This window comes from Pan paniscus, chromosome 1, assembly GCF_029289425.2.
Source record: "Pan paniscus chromosome 1, NHGRI_mPanPan1-v2.0_pri, whole genome shotgun sequence".
NCBI classification, from domain to species: domain Eukaryota; kingdom Metazoa; phylum Chordata; class Mammalia; order Primates; family Hominidae; genus Pan; species Pan paniscus.
This window is the reverse complement of record NC_073249.2, coordinates 98260130-98285139: the sequence shown is the minus strand read 5'-3', so window position 1 is coordinate 98285139 and position 25010 is coordinate 98260130. Positions and strand designations below refer to the sequence as shown.

The window sequence follows — 25010 nt, the reverse complement described above, 5'->3', positions numbered from 1 at the left end:
GGTCATAGTGATAACCCCAGCATTCACTTCCCAGGTAGAAAAATCCTCATTCATTCCTAACTGACATAGGACCCAGTCCCTAACTGGGAGGTAGGGACATTTCTGCTGTTCCTGCCCTAGTGTTGCCTTGAAGAGGGAGCTGGCCCTTCACTAGAGCCTATTGCCAGGTATAGGAGTACTATCCCTTCAGGAGTGGGTCAGACCTCCTCCTAAAGTATTCTGTCTGCTGTCTCTGTGGACCACAGCCAAGTGAAGAAGCCATCTGCCAAGAGCAGCTGGGCGGGGACGAAGCTCCAGGGTCCTGCTTGGCCAACCCTCTCTTCTAGGCCCTCAAGATCCCAGCCTAGGCTTGGGGAGAAAATGCAACTGGAAAAGTCAAGGCTCATCCTTTCTCACGAACACAAATTCCTTTTAAGGCAATGTGTCCCGCCTCTCCCAACTATATAAGGGCAGCGTCAGTAAAAGAGCTTCTGCAAAACAAGCCCCACCCAGAGCCTAAGCTGACTGGGCCTCCTGGGCCTCTTGCCAAGGAAGTGCACCTGCCAGACTGGCTTAGGCCAGTCTGAGTGAGCTGGACCTTGGTGCCTGCCTTTCTGCGGTGGAGGAAAGGTTTACTCAGCTCCACAAAGCCTACAGGTGGCTTACGTATAGGGAGAGGAGCATGTATGGAAGGAAGCTTTTGCAGGTTCCAACTCCTCATCCACTAGGAGCAGGCAGGGTGATTCCCTCTGACCAACACTGATCTTGGAAAGATGGAAAGCGACAAGATTAATGAAGAATGTTGAAGTGCAACCACATACTCCAGATAATGCTGTTCAGTTAAAGCAGCCCCATGTCGCTCCCAAGCCCCACCTTTGTGTAAATCTATGCGAGCACCGATGGGGCATGTCCCAGACCCATTGGCTCCGCCCACCTCACCTCCTCGCCTATCGTTAGTTCTCTGCGAAACCGCGAACTGGGGGCGCGGCCTATCTTCAGCCCGCCCCTGATGGGCCTATACAAGGGGGCGGTTCCGCGCGCGCCCGCCCAGTTGGAGCCAGACAGCGGGGTGGACTAGTGGCGTGTGTGCTGCGACCCCGAGGGAAGATGAACGGGACGCGGAACTGGTGTACCCTGGTGGACGTGCACCCAGAGGACCAGGCGGCGGTAAGAAAAAGCGCTCTCGCTGTCTTCTCCGTTTTGTATTCCCGGTTTCTAAGTCCGCCCCTTCCGTGCCCCGCGCCGGGTTCGCTGACATCACCTGGTGCCCGGCTCGCGCGGTCAGCCCTGCGGGGCGCTTCTCTCTTTTTATTCTTTTGCCTGCGACGGGCAGTGGGAGTCGCGGGGTGAAGACTCCGTTGAGGCTGGAGGGTTCAGGGCGTCCCTGCCCTTTGGTAGGACACTGCGGCTCCTGCCTGGGACTCGGCGCCGGCGAGCCCGTGCTTGGGCCGCGGGTCTCAGGCGTCTTGTGGGCAGCCACATTGGGTCATAAGAGAATGAGCTCAAGCGACTGGGTCCCTGAGCGCCTTTGGACGTTGTGTGCTGCCGAGGAGGCTTAGGCTTTCCCGTGGGTCGAGGGTCCTGGTGACCTCCGAGGCCCTCCAAAGAATTTCATCATGGTGCTTTGGATGATCAGTAACAAGAAAAATGGTAGAGTAAATTACAGGGCTTGGACTGGAGGGTGGGGGGCAAGTAGGGGACGGTAGGACTCAAACTATTCCGAGATTGGCTAGGGACTCTACCTTTCGCTAAGGGATAGGGCTTTCCGCCCGGGGGTCACCTCTTGTCTTGGATTTCTCCTTCTTCCCCCTTGTAGTTCTCTTGTTTTCCTCCCTCTATCTGCCTGCCGATAGCTTCCTGGGACGGTGTGTTAGTTTTGCTTCCGTCTCCAGCCGCCAGGCCCTGGGATAGTGGAGGAAGGGGATGCAGAACCCGGGCCGAGAAGGGGAGGGAAGTGACCCAAGCGAAGGCTTCTGGACGGGGAGAGGGTTGCGGAGAAAGGGGGCGTTATCCAGTGCAGGCTGGTCTACCCCTCTCTCCTCTTTCTCTGGCTCCCAGTCCCAGTTCTCCCCACCCTAGCTGACCATATGGTTTTTCCTCTCCAGAGGCTGAGGAGGGTAATTTGTGGCTGAGTGTTTCTAGGCTCTTTTGGGGAACTTAACCCAGATTAGGTGTGTACTATTTCATCAATTTCCAAGCTATTGTGGGTGGGAGTGAAATGAAAACTAAGGTGATGGGGAACTTGTGTATCATCCCCCCTCCCACATCTGATTCCCTTACCCTCTGCCTGCCTCATCCTGCTCTTGAGGTAGAGCTAACCCAACTGCAGCTAGATTATGGCTCTTCTTCAAACTCATTTCAGGTTTAGAATACAGATGGTCATTTAGTTCTTTTCCCAGTCCCCTCTCCATTTCTGCCTGGGCTATGAGTGTTTTTGCCACATTAAAATACAGATGTTGCTATTGGCCAACCCCAGTTGCCCAAATCCCATTCTTCTGTAGCCTGCCACATCCCCAGCTATGAGACTCTGAAGAGATGGAAGAAATCTATCCATTATGTGTCAGCCACAAGTCCTACTCCCTGCTCTGTTTTTAAGCGACGAGTGTCTTGCTATGTTGCCGGAGCTGCAGTACAGTGGCTCTTCACGGGTGCAATCATAGCACACCACAGCCTTGAACTCCTGGCCTCAATCCTTCTGCCTCAGCCTCCTGAGTAGCTGGGACTTCAGATGCATATCACCTATAGCTTCTCTTCCATGCTCTTGCTCTCTCTTTTGGAATAGTTGAGGGAAAAGGGTATGAGATAAATAAAGGAGAGGGATGTTTGGGCTGCTTTTTGCTTGCTTGCTATATAGAAAAGAGATCCGGAAAGAAGTCTAAGACCAAGTTGGCACTGGCAGTGTTAATGAATCATTAACCTCTACTATTTTTTTTCTTTCTTCCTTTCTTTTCTTTTCTCTTTTCTTTTCTCTTTTTTTGAGACAGGGCCTTGCTCTGTTGCCCAGGCTGGAGTGCAATGGCATGATCTCAGCTCACTGCAACCTCCACCTCCTGGTTTCAGTAGATCCTCCTACCTCAGTCTCCCCAAGTAGCTGAGACTGTAGGCAAATGCCACCACACCTGACTAAAAAAATTTTTTTTTTTTCTGTTGGTAGAGATGGGATTTCACCATGTTGCCCAGGCTAGTCTCGAACTCCTGGGCTCAAGCAGTCTGCCCACCTTGGCCTCCCAAAGGCTTGGGATTACAGGCATGAGCCACTACATCTGGCCCCTTTTACTCTTTCTTGATGTTTTTGCTGTTTGTCTGGTGGGGCAGAAAAAATTACTAAGAGAAAATAATGGACAAGGAATTCAGATGGTCTCCATCATAGGTTAGTTTGAAGCTAACCAGAGACCTCTAGAGCAAGGGAGAGACAGAAATTCCCTTTTATTCCTTTTTTCTAGGCTGAACTTGAGACTTATTTTACTCCAGAGCTGGGAATGAAGTAATCATTGCCCAGATCTGATCTTGGAGACATTCCTGGGCCCTTAAGGGAGGGGAGGAGATGGTGAACAGTCAGGACACAGGCCTTGTCCTGGATTCCTCTTCTCTGAGCCAACTTGCAGACAGAATTTATGGCTCTGGACAACCCCCAGGAATCTGTCATATATTCACACCACTGAATGGGTGCTCAATTCATGTGCAAAGTGAGTCAATAAATAAATGAACAGATGTTTCTTCCGGAGTCAGAATGTAGACAGTTGAACTGATTAGAGATCCTACTGGGAGTGAGGGCCCTGGGACTCTGTTGGTGTTTCCCCACTAGCCAGGCAGTGTGCCTTAGCGTATCACATGTGGACATGGACATAGGGCCAATACACTCTCTGGGATGTTTTTATTGTTGGAGGCAGATGCAGCAGGTACAAGGAGCCAGTGTTTTTCAGAACTGCAGACCATAACCAGTAGTGGGTCTGAGATCAACTTAGTAGGTCAGACCAGTATTAAAAAAGAAATAGAATTAACACTCTTAGAGTGTTAGTGAGGATAGACATTTTTGGTAGAACTTTTATTTCAGTTATATATATGTGTGTGTGTGTGTGTGTATTATATATGTACGTGTTTGTTTACTGGGTCTTGAGGTGAAATATGTTTTAGAGATTGAAAAGTTTTGCAAGCCACTGTGGTAAGTTATATTGGCAAATAAAAGAACAAATAAACACCAAACTCCTTTTTACTAGATATTTCCATTAACTTCCTTTGGTTATAAACAACAGAGAATGACTCCAGCTAAACTAAGCAGATGAGGAAATTATTAGAAGGAAATAGAGCAGTTCACAGAATTTAAGGGAAAGCTTAGAAAGCCCTAACCAAGGATGTTCTGGGGCCTGGGTAAGTGGAACAATGGAGGCTTACTACTATTGGTGAATTGGTTCCAGCTGTTTTAGGTCTCTGCACCATTATGCTCAAGATTCCAGGGAGAGAGTACCATTGTCCCTTGGCCCCCAGTTGTCCAGAGCAGGACAGGGTTCCTTGACTGATAGGTCCCCCCAAGATTACGGTGATGGAAGGAGATTCTCCAAAGACCCAAGTGTTGTTATCAGTGGAGGGGAATGGAAGCTGTGTGGCAAAAGAACGGATGTCTATGACATTAGACTTTACCATGGATGATCTCTGATTTCATTTCCCTCCTTGCCTCTCTTCCTTCTTTCCATCCTTCTTTAAATCACTTTTTTTTTTTTTGAGACAGGGTCTCACTCTGTTGCCCAGGCTGGAGTGCAGTGGCGTAATCATAGCTCACTGCAGCCTTGAACTCCTGGACTCAAAGGATCCTTTCACCTCAGCCTCCCAAGTAGCTGGGACCACAGGCATACTCAACATGTTTAGCTAATTTTTCATTTTTCGTAGATATGGGTTCTCACTATGTTGCCCAGGCTAGTCTTGAACTCCTGGTTTAAAGTAATCTTCCTGCCTCGGCCTCTCAAAGTGCTGGGATTACAGGTGTGCACCACTGCACCTGGCCTTAAATCACCTTTTTTTTGGGCGTGAGGGGGGGAGGATGGAGTCTCACTCTGTCACCCAGGCTGGGGTGCGGTGGCACAATCTTGGCTCACTGCAACCTCCATCTCCCTGGTTCAAGCAATTCTCCTGCCTCAGCCTCCCGAGTAGCTGGGATTACAGGCATGGGCCACCATGCCCAGCTAATATTTGTACTTTTACTAGAGATGGGGTTTCATCATGTTGGCCAGGCTGGTCTCAAACTCCTGACCTCAAATGATCTGCCCGCTTCGGCCTTCCAAAGTACTGGGATTACAGGCGTGAGCCACCGTGCCTGGCCTCTTAAATCACTTTTTATCAAAGGAGTTTCACTCTTGTTGCCCAGGCTTTAGTGCAACGACGTGATCTCGGACATTTAAAATCACATATGTGCATGATTTTAAAGTATCAAAGTATCAATAATATCAAAAGGCTTTTAAAAGAAAATAGCAGTCCCCTGCTCCAAGTTCTGCTCCATGGAAGTAACCACTTTCTATTCTTTGAGCTGTTTTGTGTTTACCTCCATGTTTCTAAATAATATGCTTACAGTGATTTTAATTGATTTATCAGTTTTAGACATCTATTGACTTCTGTTGTAGGAATTATAGGAAAATCTATACTCCCACCCCTGACATGCTTCCTTCCCATCCTCCCAGTGTAACTGTATTACAATTTTTGGTAATGTAATAAACTATAGTTTCTGTTAATAGCATTGTGGTCAAGAGCATGGCTCTGGGCTGAGTGCAGTGGCTCACGTCTGTAATCCCAGCACTTTGGGAGGCTGAGGCAGGTGGATCACCTGAGATCAGGAGTTCGAGACCAGCCTGACCAACATGGCAAAACCCCATCTCTACTAAAAATACAAAATTAGTCAGGTGTGGTGGTGCGCACCTATAATCCCAGCTACTTGGGAGACTGAGGCAGGAGAATCATATGTACCCGGGAGGTGGTGGTTGCAGTGAGCCGAGATCACGCCATTGCACTCCAGCCTGGGCAACAAGAGTGAAACTCCGTCTCAAACAAACAAACAAACAAAAAAAAGAGCGTGGCTCTGGGAATCTGACTAAGGTGGGCTCTAATCAGGCTTTGATGTCTGCTTTGCCCAAGCTCACTTAGGCAAATTACTTAATTTCTTCATTCTTAGTTTTCTCACTTGTAAAACTGGGATAATAATTGCACCCTTCTCATAAGGTAGTTGTGAGGATTAAATTAGATAATACACATAAAATATGAAGCACAGTGCCTGGCATGTGGTAAGTACTCAGAGGTTAGCTATTATTTTCTATTTCTACTGGCTTAGACTAGACTGTTTTAACCTCCTGTAAGCAACCAGCCAAGGGATGGAGGAAGAGTCTGGGAACTCTCTGGTTTGGGCAACGTTTGCTCCTCCTCATTATGCTGACTTTTGTTTATTCCTGTTTCTTTCTCGTTTCCTTGATGATCCAGGTCCCTCAACCAGTGGAGAGTCCCAGGGGTGAGAGGAAGGCCTACAGATAGACCCAGGGTGAAGACCTGAGTAACCTTTGCTAGTCCTGACTCAGCCAGTACTGGTTTTAGACTGGTGATGGGTCAGGGTTCATATTTTGGCATCTCTCTCTGGGCATCTTTCCTCTTCTTTTTTAGACCTCATGACCAAGGCAGCTGGTGTCCCCTGCTGCTCTGGTTTCTTTAAGTAATATATCAGTTTTATCTTTCTTTCGAATATTTGCATTTTTTCTTTTTTTTTTTTCTACAGCATCTTTTTATTGTCTTTACCATTACTTTAATGCATTTTAAAATTTATCTACATTAATTGGGAACTATTTGCATTTTTTTCATCCTCTCTCTCTTTTTCTTTTTCTTTTTTTGGATTTGTCTTGGCCAGAGAGGTTCTCCAACACCTGGGTGGACTTGGGATTTTTTTATCAGCTGCAATCTGAAGACTTGTCTTTACTGTGGAATAGGTGACATTCCTTTAGGACCTCAGAAGCTCAAGTAGTTTAATGCCAAGTCTTTCCAGAGCCTCACTCTCTTTTATTTTTTAAATTAGAATTGTGATTTATTGAAGCCTTACCATGAGCTTCATATAATTTTTTATGAACAGCTTTATTGAGATATAATTCATATACCCCATTTAAAGTATGTAACTCAGTGGTTTTTAGTACATTCACAGAGTTGTGCAATCATCAATAAATCAATTTTAGAACATTTCCTTACCTTATAAAGAAATCCTGACCCATTAGCAGTCACTCCCCATTTCCCCCCAATCTCTCTCAGCCCTAGGCAGCCACCAGTCTACTTTTTTTCTCTATGGATTTACCTATTGTGGATATTTAATATAAATGTAATCATCGGTATGTGATCCTTTGTGACTGGCATCTTTTATTAGAATGATGTTTTCAAGGTTCATCCATGTTGTAATGTGAATCAGTACTTCATTCCTTTTTATGGCTGAATAATATTCCATTATTTAGATGTATTACAACTGTGTTCGTCATGGATAAATGTTGGTGGACATTTGGGTTCTTTCTACTTTTTGGCTATCATTTATAATGCTGCTACGAACTTTGGTGTACAAGTTTTTGTGTGGAAATACATTTTCATTTCTCTTGGAGAGGAATACCTAGGAGTGGGATTGCTGGGTCAGAATATTTGCATTTTAAAGGAGGATTCATCTGTAGCCATTGCTGCTTACTCCAGAGGACTGAACGTATTCTAAAACGTGGAAGACCTGGTTCTGTGACATCTGAGTGTGGGGAAAAACTGCTGGGCAGAGGAGCCTTTCAAGTTTGGTGGCTGCCTGTTCCTTCTACTCATGAAACTTGTCCTAAACTCAGCCCATAAATTTCTCCTCACACCATCCCATCTCTCCCATTTATTGCCAGGTTCTTACTTTCAGGAGCACTGCATTTTCTGATGTCACCAAGGCTGCCAGGAATTTGGGGAATGCTGGGCTTTGCCAGAGAAGGAAGGATCTCCTCTGAGCGAGGAGAGTTACCTCATCATCAGGCATTTGGCGCTAACATTTGCCCATAGTTCTCCAGGGTGGAGGGGGGCGTGCACCCAGATGGTTTCAGTTCCAGACACGTGTGCTCAGAGAGGTGGGATGAGCTTCCTTGCCTGCTAGTAATTATGGTGCATGCCTCTTTGGGTCAAGGTGCAGAGGCTTGTGAAATACCTTTGTTTTCTAGGGGTTGGGAAGGTTCAGTTGCGGAAATAGGTATGTGCCAGGAAGGCTGGTGGCCCAGATTTAAGCCTGGCCAGCAGAGGCAGGAAGTGGAGGAGACAATATAGGGTAGGAAGGGGATGAGTCGATGAAGGAAGAAAAGAGACGTGGTTTTCTTGGGTCTGGGGGCACAGAAGCAAAAATCACTAAGCAGGTAGTCAGAGACTAGAGAGGGCAGAGCCACTCCCTTTGATGCAGAGGGGGCACTGAGGAACTTGCCCTTTCATTCCAGGTTTGCTGGTCGCTAGGCAGGTGTCCTAGAGTGAGACTGGCTTAGCAAGTGGGTGTCTCCTTCAGAGTTGGTTCAGGAGCTCACTTCCCTCTACAGACACACTGTCACTGCTAGGCCCTAGTGTTTTCCTTTGTTAGGGCTCCAAGTAATGAGAAAGGCTGCCCCATGTAGGGTGTCACCTCAAATCCTTTTTCTCATTTCACCTCACAGTAACCCTGGTGAGCCCTCTACATAGTGCCTGTCCAGCCCATGCCTCTGGGTAGGCAGCCACATAAAAATCAAACACCTGTTTTGTTGGCTAATCTGGGGAGGAAGAAAGGGAGTGATTCTTTGTGTCATACTCCACAAAGGGCCATCTCTGGCCTAGGCAGCACTGCAGAAGGCAGGACCATGTACCTGAGACTGATGAGCTGAGTCGGGTGCAAGCCTCACTCAAGGAGCGGGTAGAGAGGGTAGGTACCCACCTATCCCATCCGGCTCTGTTCTTTGAGTTTATGGGACTTCCTTCATCCTGATCACTTGGGTGCCATTGTTACAAGGGGCTGGCTATTCCTACTTTTCTTTTTTCTTTTTCTTTTCTTTTTTTTTTTTTTTGAGACGGAGTGTTGCTCTGTCACCAGGCTGGAGTACAGTGGCCCAATCTTGGCTCACTGCAGCCTCCACCTCCCAGGTTCAAGTGATTCTCCTGCCTCAGCCTCCCAAGTAGCTGGAGCTACAGGCGTGCGCCACCACGCCCAGCTAATTTTTGTATTTTTAGTAGAGACAGGGTTTCATCCTGTTGGCCAGGATGATCTCAATCTCTTAACCTCGTGATTCGCCTGCCTTGGCCTCCCAAAGTGCTGGGATTACAGGCTTGAGCCTCCGTGCCCAGCCTCCCATTTTTCAAAGTGGGGAAACTGAAGTGACTGCTCCTCCGGCAGCTTGAGAGGCCATGTACACTTGGGGTGGGAAAGTGGGTGGGATTGAGGGGCAAAGTGAGGGAAGAGTGGGATACAGGGTGAAGATGAATTAAGGTTGCTGGTTTCCAGCTCAGGGGCAATCTCCACTTCCTTTACTTCCTCTTAGAAAGAACCTTACACTTGACTCCTACCCAGTCCTAGTGACCCCTGTAAAACCTGGGGAGTGAGAGCTGGGGGAACGCAGGCTTTTCCCTATTCACATGAGCCTGTGGTGTGAGAACTCTGCACCTCTCTCCTTATTTCCCTGGGGCCTCCCTGTTTATCTCCTTATCTCTGCTGTGGCGTCTTGATCTCTAACCCCTCAGCTATGTGTTTACCCCCTCCCTGCTTTGAGGAGTGAGTCACGGTTGGAGATTTGTTTGAACAGAGTGGTGAGGCTGCCTATAATTTGGAGGTAGCTGGGCTTCTCCCAAAAATGTTTATGAGGTTAGAGGCTGCTTACCTTGTGATTAGTACTGCTCCTTTTTCCCTAGAGAAGAAGGCTCCACTTCTCATCTTGCCCTTTAGAGTCCCCAGTGGAGACCCCCTGCCGGATATTTTTGGGGTGTTCCTAAAGCTCCCTGGAGCCTGCTCATAGTCCTGAGGAAATGCAAGCCTGCTCTAGAAAACAACTAAGTGCACCAGGCAGAGAGGAGCCCCAGGATTTGCTCCTTGACTCTGGGTTGGGGGTGCAGGCCGAGGTCTGTGGCCTTGCTGACTAAGATGCATTCTCCAGTTCTGGAGGATGAGGTGCCAGAGAGAGCCCTAAGTTTTTCATCAGCTCCATTAGACAATTTACCTCATCCACCCTCTTCCCTTGCAGACTTTCCAGAGCTACTTGGGAAAGTAATGCTGCTTCACCCTTGTGAAGAGATGTATGGTTTGCAAATCACTTTTACATCATTCTTGCACATCTATCTACTCTTCCTAAAATGTCGGTTGTGAAATTATCACCCTCATTTTACAGACAGAAAACTGAGACCCAGAGAGATTAAGTGATTTGCTCAAGGATTAATGGTCATCAATCAGGACTCAGACATCCTGCCTCTGACTTCAAGTTTAGTACTTTGTTTTGAAACAGAGTCTCGCTCTGTCACCTGGGTTGGAGTGCATGGCACAGTCTTGGCTCACTGCCGCCTTGACCTTATGGGCTCAATTGATCCTCTCACCTCAGCTTCCCTAGTAGCTGGGACTGCAGGTGTGCACCACCACACCAGGCTAATTTTTGTACTTTTTGTAGAGACAGGGTCTCATTATGTTGCCCAGGCTGGTCTCAAACTCCTGGACTCAGGCGATCTGCCCTCCTGGGCCTCCCAAAGTGCTGGGATTACAGGCGTGAGCCAACATGCCTAGCCAAGTTTAGTACTTTTTCTTTCCTTCTCTTTATATGTTTTATTATAGGAGTGTCACAGGGCTCACTGCACCTCTCTCCTTATCTCCCTGGGGCCTCTGCCTCCCAGGTTCAAGCGATTCTCCTGCCTCAGCCTCCCAGGCAACTGGGATTACAGGTGCCCACCACCACACCTGGCCAGTGTTTTGTATTTTTAGTAGAGACGGGGTTTCACCATGTTGGCCAGGCTGGCCTTGAACTCCTGACCTCTGGTGATCCACCTGCCTTGGCCTCCCAAAGTGCTGGGATTATAGGCGTGAGCCACTGTGCCTGGCCCAAATAGTTTTTTCATTTGTTTGTTTTTTTGAGACAGAGTCTCACTCTGTCACCCAGGCTGGAGTGCAATGGCGTGATCTTGGCTCACTGCAGCCTCCGCCCCTTGGGTTTAAGTGATTCTCCCACCTCAGTTTCCCGAGTAGCTGGGATTACAAGCATGCACCACCAGGCCCAGCTAATTTTTATATTTCCAGTGGAGACGGGGTTTCACCATGTTGACCAGGTTGGTCTCAAACTCCAGACCTCAAGTGATCTGCCTGCCTTGGCCTTCCAAAGTGCTGGGATTACAGGCGTGAGCCACCACACCTGGCCCCAGCTTGCTTTTTCACTTAACACTTATTTTGAGATTTATTCATGTCAATGCATGTTGCATAGTTCATTTATTTTCACAGCTGAATAGTAGTTCATTGTACTAATATGTCAGGGTTTATTCATTCATTTTCTAATTAGCCAGGCACGGTGGTGCACGCCTGTAGTCCAGCTGCTTAGGAAGCTGAGATGAGAGGATCAATTGAGCCTGGGAGGTCAAGGCTGCAGTGAGGCATGATCATGCCACTGCACTCCCGCCTGGGTGACACAGTGAGACCCTGTCTCAAAAATAATATATAATTTAAAAATTTGTTTTCTTGTCAGTGGGCCATCTGGGTGGTTTCTGGTATTTTGCCATTGCATGCAATGCTACTGTGAACATATTTCTACATGTCTTATCTTTATATTTCTATAAGTGTAATGAAATCCCCCCAAAATAGCTCATTAGCATTTTAATTTGCATTTTCCTTTACTGGTGAGGTTGAGCATCTTTCCTATTCCATTAGCCACTTGTTATTTCTTTTTAGAGTTGCCTTCTTAGTCTTTGCTCAGTTTTTCCTTGACCTTCCTCTGCTACTTTTCTGTGTCTGCTTTTTCTAGTATTCCGTACTGCTTCTCTAAACTGAAGAGCTGGAGTTTCTCAAAGGGAATTGGGAAAATCCCTGAACATATCACCTGGAACTCATGCAACAACATATTTTTTTGAGAACCTATTCTAGGCCAGCCATTGTACTAAATAAGCTATCCATGTCTTCAAGGAGCTTATGATTTTCTCGGGGGAGATGAATGAATGGTTACAAAAGAATGGGCTCCTTGTTAAAGTGCAGGATATGTAGGTTGCAGTAGGTGCTCTGACTGAGGGAGGAGTGCTGGGATAAGGGTCGGACCCTCAGAGAGGAGATACCTTGAAGGCTGAGCAGGAATTCTCCAAGGAGGCAAGGGAGGAGAGGATACCCTGGTCGGAGAAAGCAACATGCGCACCTCTGGGGAGGTGGGAGCACGTATTGCACTGGAAGACCCATTGGCAGAAACAGACTTGGATTTGGATGCCTTCTACAATTGGATCAGGAAAAAGTTGGGGATAGAGTGCAGGGTACATTGGGGTACTGGAGGGAGTCAAAACATTTTATGTGGTATAGACTGTGATGGTCCTGATCATAAGGGGACTCTAATACCATAATAAGGAGTTTTTGATTTTTTGTTTTTAAAAACATTTAATAGTAACATATATACAGAAACATATATACATCACAAATGTCCAGTCAAGTAATTTTCACAAACTAGACACATTCCTGTAAGCAGCACCCAGATCAGGAAACAAATCATTACGGGCACTGCAGAAGCCCCCTCATGTCCCCTTCTAATTACCACCTACCTCCACCTCAAGGGTAACCACTATCCTGACTTCTAAAGTGCAAATTATATTAGTTTTGCTTATTTTTGTGCTTTTTATATAAGTGGAATCATATAGTATACTTTTGTGTCTGGATTCTTTTGCTTAACATCTTTGTGAGATTTACTGATGTTGCATGTACAGTGCTTCATTCTTTTTCATTGTTGTACAAAGTTCCATTGTATGAATATATTACAATTTATTCTACTCTTGCTGAACATGTGGGTAATTTCTGGTTTGAGGCTATTTTGAAAAATGCTACTGTGAACTTTCTAGTATACATGCTTTTATGGGAAACATATGTATGTGCCAGGGCAAAGGGAAAGCCTCTCCTTCACCCTCGGAATTTTTGCTGAAAATCACTGACAAAAGAAAATAGGGAAAAAGGCCCGGGCGTGGTGGCTCACGCCTTTAATCCCAGCACTTTGGGAAGCCCAGGCGGGTGGATTACCTGAGGTCAGGAGTTCGAGAGCAGCCTGCCCAACATGGTGAAACCCCATCTCTACTAAAAATACAAAAATTAGCTGGGTGTGGTGGGACACGCCAGTAATCCCAGCTACCCGGGAGGCTGAGGCAGGAGAATTGCTTGAGCCCGGGAGGCGGAGGTTGCAGTGAGCCGAGATCGTGCCACTGCACTCCAGCCTGGCCGACAGAGCGAGAGAGACTCTGTCTCAAAAAAAAAAAAAAAAAAAAAGGCATACAGATTTATTTGATCATAGTTTTAGGTGACATAGGAACCTTCTGAATGAAGACCCAAATATACAGAGGAAAACGTCCATTCTTTTTTAATTTTCAATTTTTATTATTTTTTAAAAGCTAGCCTTACTGAATCAGAAGCAGTCCATTCTTAGATTTGAAAAAGTATAGGCAGCTGTGTAGGAATATGATTGGACAAAAAGGGTATGATCTAATGCTGAGAGACTAAATGGGGAAACCCAGCAAGGCCTGTCTGTCTAGATTCTTCTTGACCTCTCTAAGCATTCCTTCCAGGTATGAGACAGGGCCCTCTCTGGAATGGGGGTCTTATGACTTCAAATCAAGCAAGGTGGGACAGATAATTTTTTTTTTTTTTTAGATGGAGTCTTGCTCTTGTCCCCAGGCTGGAGTGCAGTGGCACGATCTTGGCTCACAGCAACCTCCACCTCCCAGGTTCAGGCAATTCTCCTGCCTCAGCCTCCTGAGTAGCTGGGACTACAGGCACCTGCCACCACGCCTGGGTAATTTTTCTATTTGTAGTAGAGATGGGGTTTCGCCATGTTGGCCAGGCTGGTCTCGAACTCCTGACCTCATGATCTGCCCACGCCTCCCAAAGTGCTGAGATTACAGGCATGAGCCACTGCACCCGGCCAGATAATTTCTTTATAGCTAGCTTTTAATAGAAAGAGAGGTGGAAAGTCAGAGTAATATTTTTAGGTTTTATGGCTGGCTTTGGGGAAAAGGGGTTCTGGTTTCTATGACCCACCTTGAGAAGAGGGATTCTAGTTTCTATGGCTAGCCCTGGGATGGGGAGGGGAGGAATGAAAGGCCAGAAAAGAGGTCAGGAGAAAGTCAGAGAAAACTTTTTTCTTCCGAGGCCTTCATTTTGGGGTATCATATTCTGAGATCCTACATTTGCATTTCTGTTGGGTAGAGTAACTAGTGGTGGAATTGCTGTGCCTTAGAGTACTTTTGTGTTTATCTTTGGTCGATGCTTCTGAATTTTCCAGCGATTGTGTTGCTGCGCAATCCCAGCATCAGTGTCTCAGAGTGTCAGTTGTTCCACATCTGCTGAACACTTCGTATTTTTTTTTTATCCATTTCATGTTAGTCATTCTGATAGGTATTTTGTGGCATTGTTTTGTGGTTTTACTTTCCAGCTCTTTGATAATGCCTAATGAAGTTGAACCCCTTGTCATATGTTTAATGACTGTTTGGGTATCCTCACAATGATGTGTCTGTTGGCGTCTTCTGCCTGTTTTTCTATTGGGCTGCATGTCTGGCTGGCTGTCTCCCTTTCTTTCTTTAAGTAAACATTTTATTTTGAAATAATTTTAAAGTTACAGAAAAGTTGCAAAGTAGTACAGAGAACTCTTATATACCCTTCATCCAGTTTTCCCAAAATGTTAACATCTTATGTCACCATGGCACGTTTGTCATATAAAGAAATTAATGTTGGTACAATGCTATTAACAAAGTTGTAGACTATCTGGGTTTCACCATTTTTTCCACTAATATCTTTTTTCTGATCCAGGATTCAGTCCAGGATCCCATGTTAATCATTTTGTTTAGTAGGAATTCTTTATATATTCTGGACATTTTTTGTCAGATATACATATAGTGAATTTCTTCTGCTCTGTGGGTTGCCATGCACTGTTTTTTTAAATTTTATTTTATTGTTATTGAGACAGAGTCTTGCTCTGTTGCCCAGGTTGGAGTGCAGTGGCACGATCTTGGCTCACTGCAACCTCTGCCTCCCGGGTTCAGGCAATTCTCCCGTCTCAGCCTCCTGAGTAGCTGGGACTACAGGCACGTGCTACCACACCCGGCTAATTTTTGTATTTTTAGTAGAGATGGGGTTTCAACATGTTGGCCAGGCTGGTCTCGAACTCCTGACCTCGTGATCTACCCACCTTGGCCTCCCCAAAGTGCTGGGACTGTGAACCACTGTGCCCGGCCCCCTTTTTTTTTTTTTTTTTTTTTTTTTTTTTGAGACAGAGTCTCACTCCGTTGCCCAGACTGGAGTGCAATAGCACAGTCTTGGCTCACTGCAACCTCTGCCTCCAGAGTTCAAGTGATCCTCCTGCCTCAGCCTCCTGAGTAGCTGGGACTACAGGCATGTGCCACCACTCCCGGGTAATTTTTGTATTTTTAGTAGAGACAGGGTTTCAGCATGTTGGCCAGGCTGGTCTTGAACTCCTGACCTCAGGTGATCCACCCGCCTCGGCCTCCCAAAGTGCTGGGGTTACAGGTGTGAGCCACCACACCAGCCCTCTTAGCAGTGTCTTTTGATGAATAAAAGTTCTAAAATTTAAGGCCGGGCATGGTGGCTCACTCCTGTAATCCCAGCACTTTTGGAGGCTGAGGCGGGTGGATCACATGAGGTCAGGAGTTCAAGACCAGCCTGGGCAACATGGTGAAACCATGTCTCTATCAAAAATACAAAAACTTAGGCAGCTATGGTGGTGCACACCTGTAATCCCAGCTACTCAGGAGGCTGAGGTAGGAGGATTGCTTGAACTGGGGAGTCAGAGGGTGTGGTGAGCCAAGATTGTGCCATTGCATTCCAGCCTGGGTAACAGAATGAGACTCCCTCTCAAAAAAAAAAAAAAAAAAAAATTATAAGGCATACACTAACATTTTAATAGTGGCTGTTTCTGGGTGGCAGGATTATAAATGCTTATTTTCTTCAGTATATTCTTTTTGTCCCTGCAAGTACTTGAAGGAATATTAATTCCTTTTTTTTTTTTTTTTAACAAAAAAGATAATTATAGGTCGGGCATGGTGGCTCACACCTGTAATCCAAGCACTTTGGGAGGCCGAGGCAGGCAGATCACGAGGTCAGGAGTTTGAGACCAACCTGGCCAACATGGTGAAACCCCTTCTCTACTAAAAATACAAAAATTAGCCGGACGTTGTGGTGGGCGCCTATAGTCCCAGCTACTTGGGAAGCTGAGGCAGGAGAATCGTTTGAACCCAGGAGGCAGAGGTTGCAGTGAGCTGAGATGGTGCCATTGCACTCCAGCCTGGGTGACAAGGTGAGACTCCGTCTCAAAAAAAAAAAAAAAGATAATTATAGATTCACATGCAGTTATAAGAAATAATAGAATTCCCCCATATCCTTTATTCCATTTTTTCCAGTGGTAACATCTTGCAAAACTGTGGTACTCTATCACAACCAGGATATTGGCATTGATACAGTCAAGCTATGGAACATTTCCATCACCAAAAGCACCCCTCATGTTGCCCTTTGAGAGCCACACTCACTTCCCTCCTCCCCCCCACTTTCTTCCTAACTCCTAGTAACCACCAGTCCTTTTCCCATTTCTATAACTTTGTTATTTAAAAAATGTTACACAAGTGAAATTATACAGCATGTAAACTTTTGTGATTGGCTTTTTTCACTCAGCAAATTCTCTGGAGAGTGTTGTTGCATGTATCAATAGTTTGATCCTTTTTATTGCTGAGTAGTATTCCACAATAACAGATGTGCCACAGTTTGTTTAACCATTTCTCTACTGAAGGCATCTGGGTTGTTTCTAGTTTTTGGCTGTTACAAATAAAGCTGCTTTTTCCCTTTCCTTTCCCCTTTCCCCTTCCCTTCCCTTTCCTTCCTTTTCCCTTTCCCTCCCTGCCTTCCCTTCCCTTCCTTTCTCCTCCCCCTCCCCGTCTCCTCCCTTCCCACCCCCCAGCTCCTCTCCTCAGGGTCCTACTCTGTAGCCCAGGCTGGAGTGCTGTGGTATGATAGCAGCTAGCTACAGCCTCAACCTCCCCAGCTCAAGTAATCCTCCCACCTCAACCTCCTGAGTTTCTGGGACAACAGGCACACAACACCATGCCTGGATAAGAAAAAAACATGTTTTTTTGAAGAGAGGGGCAACTTTGTTGCCCAGTCTGGTCTCAAGCTCCTGGCCTCAAGCAATCCTCCCACCTTGGCCTCCCAAAATGCTGAGATTACAGGCCGGACACAGTGACTCATGCCTGTAATCCCAGCACTTTGGGAGACCAAGGCAGATGGATCACTTGAGGTCAGGAGTTTGAGACCAGCCTGGCCAACATGGTGAAACCCCCTCTATATTAACATATAAAAATTAGCCAGGCATTGTCACGGGAGCTTGTAATCCCAGTTATATGGGAGGCTGAGGTAGGAGAATTGCTTGAACCTGGGAGGCAGAGGTTGCAGTGAGCCGAGATTGCGTCACTGCACTCCAGCCTGGGTGACAGAAACAGAATTCGTCTCAAAAACAAAACAAAATGCTGAGATTACAGATGTGAGCTATGATGCCCGGTTCTGTTTTTCATTTATCTGTTTTCTTTTTCCTGCCTTCCTGTGGATTAACTGAACACTTTTTAGGATTCCATTTTTATTCATTTATAATGTTTTTGAGTGTTATCTCTTTGTATAGACTTTTTAGTGGTTGCTCTAGGTATTATACATTATGTATACATAGGTTATCACAGTCTCCTGGTGTTGGCATTTTACTAGTTTGAGTGAAGAAGAGAAACCTTTCCTTCCTTTACATCCCTTTACCTTCTCCCATTTATGATACTAAATATTTAATAGTATAATATTATCATATTTAAATATTTTCTCTGCATACATTTAGAACCACATCAGACATTGTTATACTTTTTGCTTTAATCGTCAAATGTAACTTAGAAAACCTAAGAGGGGCTTTCCAGCCCCAGCCCCGGCCCCTACAGCCACCGAGATGTTGATGCCTAAGAACCGGATTGCCATTTATGAACTCCTTTTTAAGGAGGGAGTCATGGTGGCCAAGAAGGATGTCCACATGCCTAAGCACCGGGAGCTGGCAGACAAGGATGTGCCCAATCTTCATGTCATGAAGGCCATGCAGCCTCTCAAGTCCCGAGGCTATGTGAAGGAACAGTTTGCCTGGAGACATTTCCACTGGTACGTTACCAATGAGGGCATCCAGTATCTCCGTGATTACCTTCATCTGCCCCAGAGATTGTGCCTGCCACTCTATGCTGCAGCCGTCCAGAGACTGGAAGTCCTCAGCCTAAAGGTCTGAAGGGTGAGCGACCTGCAAGACTCACAAGAGGGAAAGCGGACAGAGATAACCTACAGACGGAGTGCTGTGCCGCCTGGTGCCTACAGCAAAGCCGAGGCTGGGGCTGGATCAGCAACCGAATTCCAGTTTAGAGGTGGATTTGGTTGTGGATGTGGTCAGCCACCTCAGTAAAATTGGAGAGGATTATTTTGCATTGAATAAACTTACAGCAAAAAAACTTAAAAAAAAAAAAGAAAACCTAAGAGGGGAAGGAAATCTTGTTGTATTTACCCATCTTTTTTCAACGCATGTTTCTTTCTTCCCATTATTTCAAGTTTCCTTTTTTTAAAAAATAATTTCCTTTCTGTTTAGAGAACTTTTTAAGCCATTCTTTTAGTGTAGGTCTGCTGGTGAGAAATTCTCTTAGTTTTCCTTCATCTGAGAATGTCTTGATTTCCCCCTCATTTCTGAAGGATATTTTCCTTTGTTACAGGATATTTTCCTTTGTCAATTCTGAATTGACCGTTCTTTTCTTTCAGCATTTGAAAAATAGTATGCCACTTCCTTCTACTCTCTGTCATTTCTGAAGAGAAAATAACCTTTGAGGGATCCCCTCAAAGGTTATTTTCTCTGCTTTCAAGATTTTTTCTTTGTCTTTAGTTATCAGAAATTTAATTATGATCTATCATGGCATGAATTTCATGTTTATTCTGTTTGAAGTTTGCTTGGCTTCTTGAATCTATAGATTTGTGTCTTTTGCCAAATTTTGAAAATTTTTGGTCATTATTTCTTTGAGAACATTTTCAACTGACCCTCTTTCTCCTCTCTACCTGGAATTCTGATGGCTGGATGGAATCATCTCTCAGTGCCCCAACCCAGCCTAGTTGTCTATGCTCTTCCAATTGGAATGCCTAGGTTTATGAAACAGACCAGACTTGACCTTCATTAGCTAATAACCCCTTTGTTCTGACTGAAGGATGCCCTGCCTTTTCCCAGCCTGCCTCCATAGAACACTATGGGGAGATAGTGTTCTTTTTTTTTTTTTTTTTCCTTTTTGAGACGGAGTCTTGCTCTGTTGCCCAGGCGGGAGTGCAGTGGTATGATCTTGGCTCCCTGGAACCTCCACCTCCTAGGTTCAAGCGATTCTCCTGCCTCAGTCTCCCTAGTAGCTGGGATTACAGGTGCCTGCCACCACAGCCAGCTGAGTTTTATATTTTTAGTAGAGACGGGGTTTCACCATGTTGGCCAGGCTGGTCTCAAACTCCTGACCTCAGGTGATCCACCCACCTTGGCCTCCTAAAGTGCTGGGTTTACAGGCATGAGCCACTGCCCCTGGTCGAGATACTGTTTTAATAAAAGTGCAGGTATGTCCTGGGAAGGAAGAATTGGCAGCCATTCTGGCTATTTTGAAATCATTTCCTCTTTTTTCTTTTGTAATATTTTCTTGACCTAGATGTCATGGAGCATTCTCTGTGCATTCAGAAAATACGTTTGCTAAGGGCTGTGGCATACAACAGCTCTTGAGGAGTTAACAGAAGGGGTAATTCTTCACAAAACACAAATAACTGAGAGGCAGATGCCATGGGAGGCCTTGTGACGCTGTGGGAGCTCAAGGAGGGGAAGATGTGTTTCCCACAGGATGCGGGGTAGCATCTTGGAAGATGAGGCATTTGAACATGAACTTGAGGAACTTGGAGACGCCTTAGGTGAAAATGGGAAGAATAGATATTTAAGGCACAGGAAATGATGGGAGCAAAGGCACTGAAGTTGGAAACCATGGAATGTATTGGATAGGGCACTGAGAGATGGTAGCAAGAGGTGTGAGTTTACCCAGACTGTGGAAAGCCTTGCATGCCACTCTAAGGATGTGGCTTTTATTTCATAGGAATTAAGTGTTTTCATAAAACCAGCTACTTTGCTAGGGTTGGGAAGGTTTAAGGGCCATTGTGACAGTGTCTTCTGTCTTCCCAATCCAAAAAGTGGGAGGATGCTGATGTTTCAGTGCCACCCTCCTGTGTGGCAGAGAGTAACCTCCATACATTTTCTCATTTTCTTTTTCTTTTTGAGACAGCATCTCACTCTGTCGTCCAGGCTGGAGTGCAGTGGCGCGATCTCAGCTCACTTTAACCTCCGCCTCCCTGGTTCAAGCGATTCTCCTGCCTCAGTCTCCTGAGCAGCTGGGATTACAGGTGCCCACCACCACGCCTGGCTAATTTTTTTGTATTTTTAGTAGAGATGGGGTTTCACCATGTTGGCCAGGCTGGTCTCGAACTCCTGACCTCAGGTGATCCTCCCACCTCGGCCTCCCAAAGTGCTGGGATTACAGGCATGAGCCAGCACACCGGCAATATTTTTAAGTAATACTCAACAAAAAAACCCTCAGTTGGGGGCCAGGTGCGGTGGCTCAACGCCTGTAATCCCAGCACTTTGGGAGGCTGGGGTGGGAGGATCACAAAGTCAGGAGTTCGAGACCAGCCTGGCCAATGTGGCGAAACCCCGTCTCTATTAAAAATACAAAAATTAGCCAGGTGTGGTGGCAGATGCCTGTAATCCCAGCTACTTGGGAGGCTGAGGCAGGAGAATTGCTTGAGCCCAGGAGACGGAGGCTGCAGTGAGCCAAGATCGTGTCACTGCACTCCAGCCTGGGAGACAAGAGCAAGACTCCATCTCAAACAAACAAAAAACCCTCAGTTGGATGGTAATATACCTCTTTTACAGATAAAAACATCAAGAGTTAAGTATCTCACCAAAGACTGATTTCTTCTCCACCAAGTTGGAACGTTATCTTCTCTAGACATTTGGAAGGTTAAGAGGGTTCCTTAAAACCTGTTACCAGTAAGATGTCATTTATGCAGCTGGGCCTCAAGGCAGGGGATGACCAGATGACCTCAAGATCACTTTCATTCTTGGATAGCCCAGCACCTATTTCTCTTCATTGTCTGGGAGAGGCATATACTCCATCCTCACGCTGTCACAGAATGGAATCCAGAAGGAGCCTGAGATATACTTGGTCCAACTCCTTATTTTTCCAGTGGGAACCAGAGATCCATAGTGGCTAAGCCCCTCATTCACCTCCATGCATAGTACAGGTGATCTACTCTGCCTTGTTAGTCTTCTCTCAACGTTATCATCTTCCCAATCTACAGGCCCTTACTTTTCCCTCCTACCACGTTTTTCCTTTCAGGTTTTTAATTTTCCCTGCACAGTATTTTGTGTGTGTGTGTGTGTGTGTGTGTGTGTGTGTGTGTGTGTGTTTGAGACGGAGTCTTGCTCTGTCACCCAGGCTGGAGTGCAGTGGCACAATCTTGGCTCACTACAAGCTCCGCCTCCCGGGTTCACGCCATTCTGCTGCCTCAGCCTCCCGAGTAGCTGGGACTACAGGCGCCTGCCACCACGCCAGGCTGATTTTGTTTTTGTATTTTTTAGTAGAGACGGGGTTTCACTGTGTTAGCCAGGATGGTCTCGATCTCCTGACCTTGTGATCCACCTGCCTTGGCCTCCCAAAGTGCTGGGATTACAGGCGTGAGCCACCGTGCCCGGTCTTTTTAAAAAAATCTTTGAAGCCTGGGCAACATGGCACAACCTCATCTCTACAAAAAATACAAAAATTAGATGGGCATATTGGTGCGCCTGTAGTCCCAGCTACTTGGGAGGCTGAGGTGGGTGGATCACTTAAGCCTGGGAGGTTGAGGCTGCAGTCACACGCGCGCGCACACACACACACACACACACACACTTCTTTGACTTATGAAAGAAAACCTGCTTCATTCTTTGAAATTAGGTTGATCTCTAGATGAATACCTATTATCTTGCCTGTTTTCACTTGGATAATTTCCATGTGGCTCATAGAAATGGGAGTTTGAATTCAGGTACTTTCCTATAGTTTAGTTCAGGAAGAATATGCTAGTCTTGTAAAGTGCATCAATAACTTGCTGGCTGGTTGTCAGGAGCAGAAATTCTGGATTGAGGATGAGCAGTCCAGGAATGACCTCTCTACAACTAGAGAAAGAAGAATGCATGCAATGTGTTCCCTGTAGTCCAAGAACCAGGGTAGCCCTGCTGGAGCTCTACAGAGCCATGTGCCAGGTAATCTTTGTTGTGAAAGAAAAAACTGTTGGGTGGTCCCAGAGTCACCACCCCAAACACCTGATCTTGGGCAAGGTAATGCTGCCTCCCTGGACTTCAGTTTTCCTAGTCTGTGAAGTGGTGATGATAAGGCCCGCTCCACAGAGCTGGCGGAAGCACCCCTGTACTGGTAGCAGTTTGTACCTGTAGACTGTAAAGGTGAGGGGTTATTGTTGCTGTCATTGTCATTATTAGGGCAGCGTGGACATTCTCAGGCTGACTCTCCAGGGTGAACTGACAGGAGATGAACTTGAACACATAGCCCAGAAGGTACTGCAGAATTCTGGTGGGCAAGGCCCCCTCCCCACACCAGTGCTTCCTTGCTGCTGGCCTTTTACCCAAGTACTGCCTGGAGCCGACTCTGGTGATGCGAGCGTGGGAGCCCCTCCTTTCAGCAACATCCAGCTTGCCTCAGCCTTCTGCACTGCTTTGGGGCAGGAGGAGTCCCCCACTAAAATTAAAACTAAACTGCTACTTCTGTCCATTCTCCCTGGCCGGTGTTCTTGCTGCTGTGTGGCTTCTGTTAGAAGTTCGGAAACGAATTTTTGGAGAGGAAAGTCAGACTAATCCTTCAAGTCTTTTGAGAAACAGGTCTTCTGCATTAGCTGAGGGGCAGGAGTTCTGGGCTTGCCATGTGGTGTCTGAGCCATCTCTCTCTCTCTCTCTCTCATCTCTCTTTGGCCAGGCGGGCAGGAAGACCTATGCCATGGTGTCCAGCCACTCAGCTGGTCATTCTCTGGCTTCAGAACTGGTGGAGTCCCATGATGGACATGAGGAGATCATTAAGGTAAGCTTAGTTCACCTCCAACTTTTCTCCCTGTCCTCTTCCTCCCTGCACGTATATGAGAGGGAGCAGTTGACGTTGTTGCCAAAGGGAGCTTGTGGTTGGATGGAAGGAACCAGACCTGAGCTGCTAGTTCCTGGCAATCTCCTAGAAATATCTTAATTAATACCAGGAGACTACAGTCTGCCTGTTAGCAACTTTGGTGCAGCCTGGCCCCAGGCAAGGGGATGGACTGGATGACCTTACTAGGGGCCTATCCACTGACCATATTTTGCTGCTAGAGGTTGTGGAGACAGGTAGGAGGTGTGTTTATGGAACTTATGTTTTCCTATAATGGGTTCATCCTGATGGAACTTATTTATTTATTTATATATTTTTAGTTTTGTAGAGACAGTCTCGCCTTGTTCCCTGGGCTGGTCTCCAAATCCTGGGCTCGAGCAATCGTCCTGTCTCAGCCTCCCAAAATGCTGGTATTATAGGCGTGCACCAGCCCACCTGGCTGATGGAACTTATTTTTTAAAAAATAAAATGATTTTCGTTATTTCTCTCTCTCTTTTTTTTTATAAAACAGCTTTTTTAGATATAAATCCCATACCACATGATTGACTCAGTTACAGTTTTGGTCAGTGTATAACAAAACTGCATAACAACGTTTTGGTCAGTGATGGACTGCGTAGACAACAGTGGTCCCATAAGATTATTATACTCCATTTTTACTGTATTTTTTCTGGGTTTAGATACATTACCATTGTGTGATGATCACCTACAGTATTCAGTACAGTAACATGCTGTGCAGGTTTGTTTGTAGCCTAGGAGCAATAGGGTACACCATACAGCCTAGGGGTGTAGGAGGCCATGCCATCTAGGTTTGTGTGTGTACACTCTGTGATGTTTGTACAAGGATGAAATTGCCTAATGATGCATCCCTCAGAATGTATTCCTATGATTAAGTGATGCATGACTGTATATATGTGAGTGTTTATGCCAATACAGCTATATAGCATTGAGCTAAATTTATTGCATTAGGGTAAATTTCCAGAAGTAGAATTGATAGACCAAAAAGTAAATATATTTTTAGGTCTTCTGATCCGAATCACCAAATTCCACCCAGTAAATTGGTGGTAACAATTTACCCTCCCACCAGCACTATATGAAGCTGCCTATTTTTGTATAGTTAATTTAATTTGAGGTTTCTTAACTAAATGGTGTTCTTATTTCAGGTGTACTTGAAGGGGAGGTCTGGAGACAAGATGATTCACGAGAAGAATATTAACCAGCTGAAGAGTGAGGTCCAGTACATCCAGGAGGTGGGCACCCCTTACCTCTCACGCAGTGCCTAGGTCATTTCTCTAAATCTCACATTTTTTGTGACTGTCTTCTTTTGTGGATTCTGGTTTTTCCCCTTCTTTTTCCTTTATGTCTCTGAAATGCCACCATGCCCTCCCGTGTGTCAAATATATAACTTTTGACCATACCTGATCCATTAATCCACAAATACTTAAGTACTATGGGCCCAGCACTGTCCCAGCCACCTATCGAAAATTACCAGCCACTTTTCACAGCATTTCTTAACTCCCTTCCTGGCTCGTGTTTCTCGTTGGCACTTATGCCCATATAACATATTACACATTTTACTTATTTGTCTTTTGTGTCGT

The 25010-nt window shown here is 45.9% G+C and overlaps 1 protein-coding gene across 3 annotated transcripts in view; it reads left to right on the top strand.

Annotated features, from left to right (window-relative positions):
• Window positions 1-981: 981 nt before the first annotated feature.
• The window catches only part of TUFT1 (tuftelin 1), a 43293-nt gene continuing 19264 nt past the window's right edge, over window positions 982-25010 (top strand). Inside the window, exons 1-4 of one of the 3 annotated variants that reach the window (XM_063599170.1) lie at window positions 1019-1146; window positions 22767-22841; window positions 23257-23358; window positions 24576-24662. In XM_063599170.1, coding sequence (XP_063455240.1) covers window positions 1087-1146; window positions 22767-22841; window positions 23257-23358; window positions 24576-24662 — 324 coding nt within the window. In that variant the 5' untranslated portion in view covers window positions 1019-1086. Of the gene's footprint in view, window positions 1147-1250; window positions 1630-22766; window positions 22842-23256; window positions 23359-24575; window positions 24663-25010 lie in introns of those variants that run through there. The other 2 variants (XM_003817245.4, XM_008970388.5) reach the window with 2 other exon arrangements.